Source organism: Helianthus annuus, chromosome 15 (assembly GCF_002127325.2).
Source record: "Helianthus annuus cultivar XRQ/B chromosome 15, HanXRQr2.0-SUNRISE, whole genome shotgun sequence".
NCBI classification, from domain to species: domain Eukaryota; kingdom Viridiplantae; phylum Streptophyta; class Magnoliopsida; order Asterales; family Asteraceae; genus Helianthus; species Helianthus annuus.
In genome coordinates this window covers 87,899,238-87,911,143 of record NC_035447.2, presented here as the reverse complement: position 1 = coordinate 87,911,143, position 11,906 = coordinate 87,899,238, and the positions used below count along the sequence as shown (strand labels likewise).

General features: G+C 36.3%; 1 protein-coding gene across 1 annotated transcript; it reads left to right on the top strand.

The window, feature by feature from the left end:
* The first annotated feature begins 8,427 nt into the window (after positions 1–8,427).
* On the top strand, positions 8,428–10,772 carry LOC110913931. Its single transcript, XM_022158748.2, has 4 exons — positions 8,428–9,221; positions 9,375–9,622; positions 9,758–10,224; positions 10,272–10,772. Exons 1-4 carry the CDS (start codon positions 8,428–8,430, stop codon positions 10,770–10,772), a joined length of 2,010 nt encoding a protein of 669 aa, XP_022014440.2.
* Positions 10,773–11,906: the final 1,134 nt, after the last annotated feature.

The following is an 11,906-nucleotide window of genomic DNA, read 5'->3' as shown; positions in this document are numbered from 1 at the left end:
ATGTGTAGTTTTGCAAAAGTTAGGGAATTAAAGACAAAGGTCCACCCACCTTTGTCTTTAATATATATTAAATGGCAAACTTAGCCTTTGAACTTTTGAGTGTATGTGTTTTTTGCATGATGAAATGTCAGTGTTGTGGAAATGAATACCTTCTATGTACTATTTGATAAAACAAAATCAAATATATCTTTTGTTTCAAAGTTGCATATCTTTAATAACATACGAAAACGAAAACTATGTTGTCGAAATTCAAATATATTCAATTACAACCATTTTATGGCTATGGGGATGGTTCAAATGAAAACCATTTTTATCGCGAAAACTAACTAAAAAAGCCTAAAAAACACAAAAAAAAGTATATTTTTCAATTTTTTAATAAAAATCGCTAGTTTTTTTATATAACTAGTTGTTTACCATGCGCGCGCGTTGCGGCGCGCTAAACCAAATCGTTCTATAAGAATGACAAAACATGTCAAATAACAAAAAGTAGCTCGAACTAAAACGTAACGTATTTTCGGTACCGGTGTTCACCGATTTTTACCCTCAAATACCGGTGTTGTACAAGTACCAACCGGTACCGAACCGTACCGTACCAGGTATATTCGGTACCGATACATACTTTTGGGGATTTCGGTAACGGTATTTTCGGTACCGATTGGTACCGAGCTCATAAAATCCTGTAACAACGTAGCAATACAAGTAATTGCACAGTTTAGATTACCTTTTATACACACAGTAAGTAAACTGACTGACATCATTCTTCAAACGATTCGAGATAAACGATGCGTAACCAGTCATATCCGGCATCGTGGAGTGCATTAAAAAGGGAGCAATTGGACGATTGGATGCTGGGCTAGGTGTTTCTTGGAATGCCCACGGATTTTTCGGGTCAAAACCTCGATTATGAGGATTCATTTTTTCGTATTGTGGTTGGATGAGAATTTTTTTTAAAAATAAGATAGAGATCATTATAGAAGAGGTGGAGTAGTTGTGGTAAAAAATGAATAGAAGTGTGAGTATTTATAGTGAATAGATATTTTTTTAAACACATAGCCGTTGGCCAACGGCTAGCCCAAACGGCTACTTGTCTTGGCCAATGAGATCCCACCATGTCATCTTGATAGCCCCGCCCAACGCCCGGGCTGAAAACCCCGCCCAAGAGGCCACGCCGAAACCCAAGCCCACCCGGGGTGGTGATTTGGGCGTTTGTACCCAACCCACGCCACAACCCCCGCCCCATACCCCATATTCTAATATTTCCTAGATCTTTTTTTTAACACATAGCCGTTGGCCAACGGCTAGCCCAAACGGCTACTTGTCTTGGCCAATGAGATCCCGTCATGTCATCTTGATAGCCCCGCCCAACGCCCGGGCTAAAACCCCCGCCCAAGAGGCCACGCCGAAACCCAAGCCCACCCGGGGTGGTTATTTGGACGTTTATACCCAACCCACGCCACAACCCCCGCCCCATACCCCATATTCTAATAATTCTTAGATCTTTTTTAACACATAGCCGTTGGCCAACGGCTAGCCCAAACGGCTACTTGTCTTGGCCAATGAGATCCCGCCATGTCATCTTGATAGCCCCGCCCAACGCCCGGGCTGAAACCCCCGGCCAAGGGGCCACGCCGAAACCCAAGCCCACCCGGGGTGGTGACTTGGGCATTTGTACCCAACCCACGCCACAACCTCCGCCCCATACCCCATATTATAATATTTCCTAGATCTTTTTTTTAACACATAGCCGTTGGCCAATGGCTAGCCCAAACGGCTACTTGTCTTGTCTTGGCCAATGAGATCCCGCCATGTCATCTTGATAGCCCCGCCCATCGCCCTGGCTGAAACCCCTGCCCAAAGGGCTACGCCGAAACCCAAGCCCACCCGGGATGGTGACTTGGGCGTTTGTACTCAACCCACGTCACAACCCCGCCCCATACCCCATATTCTTATATTTCCTAGATCACTAATATATATATAATTTACTCAATTACTGTTCATTGAGTTTAGTTTTTATTAGTATATAATTTTATTTTCAAAAAAAAAAAAAATGTAGTGCACATGTGTAATAATTCACATCTGTAGTACACATATACATGTGTAATATTACACATGTGCACTACAAAAAAAATTATTTTTTTTTGAAAAAAAGTTTTTCTTATATAATTTAAATAGCGAAAATTGGTATCCAAAAAAAATTTGGTATGTTTTTTAGGCTTTTTTAGTTAGTTTTCGAGTTTTCGCGATAACTAGTGGTTTTCATTTGAAACTTCCCCGTGAAAGTAATTACAGTAACTTTATATTTTCATTATTATACGTTATATGTACTTCAACCACCAGAACTTTTAGAGATTTATTAAATTTATTGTTTTCATTTGTAAGTCGTGTAACACATTCCAGTCTTGAGTTAACACCTTTTTTGCTAATCTTTTGGTCCCATCAATACAAATTTCATTTTTTTATTATTAAATGTAGAATAAAATCTTAGTTATAAGAAGTATTTATAAATATATCTATACTTTCTATAAAAGGAGAAATCTAACTGACATAAGAAAAACTTATGTGACAGCTAGAGAGGCTATCAAACAATGTTTTTCTTATGTCATTACTGCATCATAAAGCCTAATATATAAAATCACTTTAAAATCTATCTAAAACTCTGCCTCCTAAACCCTCTGCTCATATCCATCTATACTTTAAAAGCAGCAGCGGTTGAAGGTTCATATAATGCTATATCTCAGCAGATGTTTAGTTGCCGATAATTTCAAATTCAAAATGCCTGGGAATACGTAATTTGCAATTAATGCATGTCACTCACTCACTTAGACTACTCGGTATGGCACCCATCCCCGGGACGTCTTGGTCCGGTGCCGAAGGGCACACCGTGCCACCCCCCCCGGTCGCCAACGTCCGAGTTCCGACGTTTAGGACGCGCGCTAAATAACAAAAAAGGTGTGGGGACCGATGTGTTTTGACCGTTTGAAAAAAAAAATTAAATTCAGAATTTTAATTATTTAAAAACTAACGGTCATAATTCAAAAAACACCCCATTTCACTTCCATTTTTATAAATACTTACCTATTTAACCCCTTTTTTCATAACTTTTCACTCTCTACCAACCCATTCTCTCTCACATTTTATTACCACTCTTCCCTTTTTATAAAAACTCTTCATATTTTATACCATTTTTTACCCGCTACCACCCCATCTCTCGCTAAAAAATTATCATGGCTTCACCCATTTCTTCCATTTCTTCAATTTCTTCTATGTCTTCATCGTCTTCGTCCACGTGGTATTCATCATCTTCGGAAGAGGATGCTATTATGCACAACATGATTATGAACGCGACTCAGGTGTTCATGGCGGCTGATGAAGGGTCGTCCCAACGGCTAACTAGACGAGCAAAATATAACCGAGACCAAGAAGGTATTTTACTTTTTTTTCCTTATGTTTTATATAGATTTGAAAATGTATTTTATAATTAATTTCATTTATGTTTTGTTCTAAATTTATAGCCGGCCACGATAAACTAGTAGCCGATTATTTTGCCGACGAACCCGTGTACCCAGCCGAGATTTTTCGACGTCGTTTCCGCATGAGTCGTCCACTGTTTTTACGTATTGCAGGCGACATGGCCCAGTCTGATCCGTTTTTTACATTGCGAAACGACGCTAGGGGGCAAAGGGGTTTCTGTAATTTACAAAAATGTACGTCGGCCATTCGCCAACTTGCGTACGGTTACGCACCCGATGCATTAGACGAGTACATTAGGATGTCTGAAAGAACCGCACGTCGATGTTTGCACAAGTTTTGCCAATGGGTTGTCAAATTGTATAGCAAGCGATACCTGCGGAAACCGAACACAAACGACGTTCAAAAATTATATCAAGCACACGAACAGAGACATGGTTTCCCAGGAATGCTCGGGAGCATTGATTGCATGCACTGGCAGTGGCAGAACTGCCCAGTTGCATGGCAAGGTCAGTATACTAGGGGAGATCAGGGACATCCGACTATCATTCTAGAGGCTGTTGCGTCACAGGATCTCTGGATATGGCATGCTTTTTTTGGTCTACCTGGTTCGCTCAATGACCTTAACATCATATACCAGTCACAGATTTTTGATGATGTAGTGGCGGGTACAGGTCCAGACACAAGCTTTACGGTTTCAGGGGTGGAGTACAGGCGAGGTTACTACCTAGCCGATGGGATTTACCCAACGTACTCGACAATCGTTAAAACTATCCCGCACCCGACCGACGACAAAAGAAAAAAGTTTGCAAAGTTTCAAGAGGGCGCAAGAAAAGATATTGAACGGGCTTTTGGTGTTCTACAAAAAAAATGGCACATCATTTCACATCCAGCACGTTCGCAAACACCAAGGAGGTTACGACACATTATGTACGCTTATATCATCCTTCATAACATGATCATTGAAGACGAAGGGAGAGCGATATGCGAGTACGATGAAAACGCGTCTACTGGAAATTCTGTTCCAGTTAGTGAGGAACAACAAGATTTGAACGCCTTCGCTCTACGTAACGAGTACACACATCACAACCTACAAGCGGACTTGGTGGAGTACATTTGGAACAACGCTCCCAACGAACTCGGCCACGACATGGAAGACGAAGACTAGTAGATTATTTTAATATATTAGGATATTTTTAAGTTTTTTTTTTAACTTTATTTTTTTAAGTTTATGTTTTTTTTTTTAATTTATTTTTTTTAAGTTTAATTTTTTTTTAAGTTTATGTAATGTTTTTTAATATTAATGAAAATATTTTGTTACTTTATTTGTTAAATGTTAAAAAAAAGTAGAAGATTAAAAAAAGAAAAAAACATAAAAGTGGTGGAAGACTATGACTAGGACCATCCTCCCATGCCCCCTAGTTTTGGAGGATGATCCATCCATGGGAGGACTATGACGTGTCGCCTACGTGGCGGATCATCCTCCAAGGATGGTCCATCACCATACCGTGTAGTCTTATATCTATCATCTTCTTATATAAAGGTTTTTTTTCTCATTTCCCTCTTCATATTTCCACTCTCCTGTTCTCTGCTTTTGTATTTTGAAATTTGAATTCATTCCGATTTCCGAATTAGAAGCACGTCAGCATCAGTTGAGATTAACAATTTTAGTTTACTTAACGATTTGAATCCTGGGAAAGATTTGTGGCACATGAGAGCGAGGATCATCCGAAAATTGAATCAATGTTATAGAACCGATCTCATCTTCATTGATGAAAAGGTATGGTGTATTTGTGTTTTTCCGTTCGTGTATAAAGGATTCTATGGATGTATATCTGTGAATTCCTGTTTGTATGCTTTATAGGTTACTATTATAAATGTTCCTGGGAAAGATTTATGGCACATGAGAGCGAGGATCTTCCGAAAATGGAATCAAGGTTATAAAATGGATCTCATCTTCATTGATGAAAAGGTAATGTCTATTTGTATTTAAAAATAGATGTATATGTGTGAATTCCTGATTCTATGCTTTGTAGGTTTGTAATATACATGTTCCTGAGTTTTGTATGGTAGTTTATTGAGGATGTATATTCTTTATTTTTTTTCTTTTTATTACAAATTGTAGGTTTGTATGCTAAAAAAATACTTTGTTTAAATGTTCTTCAGGTAGATGTTGCTGGATCTGTTATTTGGTGTGGAGGTCTTGAATTCGTTGGTCGACCTTCAAAAGAAACTAACAGTATGAAGAGCGATATTCAAGAGTTAGAGTAAGTGGTGGTTTACATGTTCAGTCATGTACAAATTATTGTTTATATTTACTACGGAATGATCTTAAAAAATGAGATCAGAACTGTTGGTATTTAAAGGGCAATCAGGGTAATGCTAATAAATGAGACTAACAGTCTTTGTATCTAATGTGGAATCATGGTAATAAATGAGATCAACAAATTTATTCTTCAAGTGAATATGTTAGTTAATTTGTTGCTCATTTACTACTTTAATAGATGGTCATAATTTTCGTTTGATTTTATGTTGTTATTCATTCAGTTTTAGTTTTGATTTTATAGATTCTAGAAAACTGGTCATAAATTAGTGTTTAGTTTATGGTTAAATGAATATTGTTTCCATGTAGGGTTACGGTTTTGCGATGTATTGTGTGGAATGATTATGCTCTGCAGTTTATTGAATTTATCTCTAAAATGACAGCTCATGAGCATGTGATGCCTGTTATACATCATGTAAAGTGCAAGGAAATGGAAAGGTAATTTTTGTTACTTTCTACAAATCATAACTATATTCTTTATTGTTGGAAATATAATAACAGGTTGAATAAATATTCATTAGTTGTTTTATGATCTGTTGCAAGGATGTTGGTGATGTTACGGAAGACTTTTCGGCAGCAGAGGTTGAAAAGGATTTTGGATTAAGCCTAAATGGAAAGTAAAAACAACTTATTTTGAAGACTAAAATTGTGGTTTTTAGTTATGCTTGTTAACTTTTGTTTTAACCTGGTGTGTTTGAATGTTTGGTATTTTATGGCTACAATTTGAATCATCTAACCTGATGGATTTTGTATGTAATTGCTACAATTTGAATATTATTATTATTATATTATTGTTAATATTCATTTTTGCACAAGTAGTAGGGTTATATATTATTTTTAGTGAATGAGTATTACATTAATAAATTGGTTAGTAGGAAAACTGTTAGAATCTGTTGAACATACTTTGCTTCAACAGACCTTATCATCTGTTGATCATGGTCTTTAAAGCTCTTCTGTTAAACATTCTCTGTTGAACTGCATCATCCGTTAAGCCACAACAGAGGTTCTCTTTGGCAGACCTTTGCTTGAACAATCTCTGTGTTTATCAGCAGATGTTGTTTCGTTCAATAGACTTTGCTTTTACAGATTTTGTCTTCAACAAAGTTTTGGGTTTGGTAGACTTTATATAAGAAGATGTTGACTGTGTTCCTTTTGTTGTAGATTTTCAAAAGCCTATTATTTGTATTTAGAGGTTTTAGAGTATAATTCAAGTTAGATTATGACAATGATCGGCCATAAATTTGTTTCGCCTTTTAAATGTAGATCACCAACATGTGGTGATTTATCGTCAAGAGATAATTGAAATATAATGAATGTACAACAAAAATGAGAATCATCTAAACCGATGGATTTAGCATGTAATTGCTATAATTTGAATATTATTGTTATTATATTATATATATTATATTATTGTTGATATTCCTGTTTTGCACAAGTAGTAGAGTTGTATATTGTTGTCAGTGAATGAATGCAAATTTAATGAATTGGTTAGTAGGAAAACCGTTAGGATCTTATATACATTAACATCTGTTTGAGACTAACCTCTGTTATAGATTGCTAACATCTGCTGTGACCTAGATGGAAAGGGACCTGAGCTACATTAGGATCTGTTGAACAGACTTTGATTCAACAGACCTTATCATCTGTTGATCATGATCTGTTAAATCTCAGATGTTGAAATCCCCTGTTAAACTGCATCATCTGTTAAGCCTCATCAGATGTTAGCTTCATTATACTTTTGTATTCATCAACAGAGGATGTCTTTGGCAGACCTTTGGTTCAACAGTCTTTGTGTTTATCAGCAGAGGATGTTTGGTTCAACAAACTTTGCTTCAACAGATGTTGTCTTCAAGAGAGCTTTGGGTTTGGCAGACTTTAGCGAAATAGATGTTGAGTGTATCCTTTTAGTTTCAGATGTTTAAAGACTGCATCATCTGTTAAGTAACAGTAGATGTTAGCTTCATGATACTTTTGTATTCATGTTTATCAGCAGAGGTTCTCTTTTGGTAGACCTTTGCTACAACAGTCTTTGTGTTTATCAGCAGAGGTTGTTTGGAACAACAGACTTTGCTTCAACATATTTTATGTTCAACAGAGCTTTGGGTTTGGCAGACTTTATCTAAAGAGATGTTGAGTGTATCCCTTTAGTTATAGATGTTAAAAAACTGTTATTTGTAATTAGAGGTTGCAGAGTATAGTTCAAGTGAAGTTATGACAATGATCGCCCATAAATTTTTTGAAGCCTTTTAAATTCGATGATTGGTAAATAATTTACAGAGTATAATTCAAGTTGTAATGCATCATGAAGAGCCAATTAAAATATAATGAATGTACAACAAAAATTGAAGTTAATATAACTAGCAAGATAAGCATACATGATTATAATTTAAATATTCGTAAGTTTGGAAAATATACAAGTTTCATACATCACCATCCCATAACTTCATCTCACGTGAGACAATATCAACAACCATAACTATTTGTAGACTTTCTTTAAGTTCAGCTTGGCTTTTTCTATAGAGTAGACAAATTTGCATTTCATATTTCTGTATATACCATTGGGCTTAGTGAACTTCTTGGTCCATTGAACATCTAATTATATTTATCTAACAGCTCACTGTTGAAAAATATTAGTTATGTATACAGTAGAATTTCAGAAGCGTGGACTGCCACATGCTCACATATGTTTGTTCTTGAGTGCTGAAAGCAAATTTCCAACTACATCTGATATTGATCGTGTTATTAGTGCTGAGATACCAGATAAAGAAAGAGATCCTGAATTATATGAGCTTGTCAAGCAATTTATGATTCATGGACCATGTGGTACAGACAACCCACTTTGTCCATGTATGGTTCAGCAAAAATGTTCTAAAAAGTTTTCCAAAAAATATGTAGATGAGACTTGTGTTGATTCTGAAGGATATCATGTCTATCATCGTCGTCAAACAAGTAATACAGTAGTAAAGAATGGTGTGGCACTTGATAATAGTTTTGTAGTTCCTTACAATGCTCTCCTGCTCAGAAAGTATCAGTGCCACATTAACGTTGAATGGTGCAACCAGTCAGGTTCTATCAAATATTTGTTTAAATATATTAATAAGGGGCCTGATAGAGTCACGGCTTCTGTTTTTCAATCCAATAGCACCAACAATGATACGCAGCAGAATGTAGTTGTAGATGAGATAAAAGCATACCTTGATTGTAGATATATCTCTGCTTGTGAAGCTGCTTGGAGAATACTCATGTATGATATACATTATAGATATCCAGCTGTTGAAGTATTGCCTTTTCATTGTAAAGATGGTCAGAGTATTGTGTATAACGATCATGATAATTTGTGTGATATTGTTACTGATCCAACTGTGAAAATGACAATGTTCACAGAGTGGATGAATTGTAACAAAGTCGATGAATTTGCTAGGACATTGAAGTATGTTCAGTTTCTGGGATATTATGTATGGATAGCTAAAAATCGGAAATAGAATTGAAGAAAGCATCCGTATGGATCAGTTGGGAGGATACATTATATCCCACCATCACTTGGTGATTGTTATTACCTAAGGATTTTACTGAATCATATTAGGGGACCAACCTGTTTTGAAGATATAAAAACAGTTGATGGACAGGTTTTTGAAATATTTAAAGATGCATGTTTTGCATGCGGATTGTTGGATGATGATAAGGATTATGTTGATGTCGTCAAAGAAGCTAGCACATGGTTAACCAGAGATTTCTTGAGGACTTTTTTTGTAATGTTGTTGCTGTCAAATTCGATATCTTGTCCTGGTGTTTTTGGTCGGAAAAGAAGTCCCTGTTATGTGAAGACATTCTGTATCAGCAACGAAAGATAACTGGTATTGTAGGTAATGTGATTATTTTATTAAAGTTATATACAACTACATTAATATTATGCAATAGCTCCGTTTTTGGGAAAAAAACTAATATTTTTTTCAACATTTGTTTTAGATTTGGTTCTTCAACAAGAAGAACTTGAAAATATTTGTCTATCTGAAACTGAAAAGTTGTTACTTATCAATGGGAGTACAGTGAGAAATTTTGATGATATGCCAAGTGTTCTGGATAATTATGTTTCATCGTCGAACAATCGATTGATAATGAAAGAACTATCGTATGATAGAGTAGCTCTTCAAAGGGAACATGGTGGTTATGTAAAGTGTTTAACTGCCGAACAGGAAAGAATATATAAAACTGTTATGAAAGCGATTGAAAAAGGTGATGGAGGTGTCTTTTTTGCATATGGTTATGCCGGAACTGGAAAGACGTTTCTTTGGAAGACATTCGCAGCTGCATTACGATCTAATGGTGAAGTTGTATTGAATGTTGCATCCAGTGGAATTGCTTCACTTTTGCTGGATGGTGGTAGAACTGCTCATTCAAGGTTTATAATTCCAATCAACATTAATGAGTATTCAGTATGTTCGATAGAGCCTAATACTGAATTAGGTGATTTAATTAAAAGAGCAACTTTGATTTTTTGGATGAAGCACCTATGACTCACAAGCATTGTTTCGAGGCTCTCGATAGAACAATGAGAGACATATCACGTTCCAGTCAACCAAACATGGAATGCAAGCCTTTTGGAGGAATGGTCATTCTATTTGGTGGTGATTTTAGACAAATTCTTCCGATCATCCCTAAAGGTACCAGAACAATGATAGTCAATGCTTCATTGTGGGATTTAACGTATTTCCAACAAAGCGCGATTCTTGCTCCAACTAATGAAGTAGTGGATTCAATAAATAAAGAGTTGTTAGAGAATCTGCCTGGTGAAGAGAAGATTTATTTTAGTTCAAATAGTTTATGTCAATCTGAGGAAAAATCAGAGCTTAACATGGCATTGTTTCCTCCTGATGTGTTAAACAATCTTCGTTTGTATGGTTTACCTATGTCGCAACCCCCGACCCCTACCCCGGGAGCGGGCGGCCGTGAGGACAGTATCAGTGGTATCAGTGTTTCTTAATTTGGCAGCGGAAATTAACATCAGGACCGTAGTTAGGAAATAGTTTATTAGAGTTAGACACCAAACTTTTATAATAATAAATACATGGGAAAAACCCAAGTTTCTATTACAAATATGTTTATAGGGAAAAACCCTAATTTATTGAAATAAAACTTCTTTCTTGTTTAGGTAACTTTTATAGCCACTTTTCCAAGCCTTCAATGCTCTCCAGCTGGCTTCTATTTGGCTTTCACATTTTGTTACCTGAAACGCGTTTAAAAAAGTTTTATCAGCAAGAAATACTGGCGAGTGAATCCCAGTTTAATCAAAACATGCTTTTATATCTTTATAGTATTAAGAGCGATTTCAATGTTTTTAGCTACCTAATTACCACCCACGGTACTGTCAATCCTGACTTGTGGTAATGCTGCTACTCACAGTGTAGTAACAAGTAATGTATACAAAACCCCAACATACCGACAATAATTGTAGAACACATAGACTCAATCACTGTTAATTAGAATTAAAAACAATTGAGGTTTTGAAAAAACAGATTGCAAAAAGGGGAATAACTCACATTGTTATTTTACATAATACAACTGCTTGCTGGTGTCACACCCCAACCGATGGCGGAATCATCGGGGCATGGCACTGAGCGAAACAGATTGTCTAGGAGTTTCCATAACAATTATTATTACTATTCAGTTTAAATAACACGTCCCATACCGTGTCCCAAATAACAAACAAATTATTACAGATAACAACTAGTCAAATATTCTGTTCCGACTACTTAGATTTAAATAAAACAAATAAATATTGACCAAATGCTCCTAAAGACCCAGCCTGACAAGATCTACAGACAACTATGCTCTAGTTGCTTTTTCCTGACAGACAACTATTTGTTAGGGGCCTCTAGAGCTTTATTCTAGCCTCGCTTTCCTAGCAAGAAAACATCTTAAACACCTGTCACATACGTTAAAATAAAGTCAATACATATAATGTAAAGGTGAGCATACAAGTTTAATAATAGCATATAGAGTTCGAATAGTTTACGCATAACCAGCACGTACACAGAGGAAAACGAAGCATGTTAATTATCGACATGGACCTATCGATACCAATGACTGCGGGTTGACCGTCCGAGACGGTTCGCAA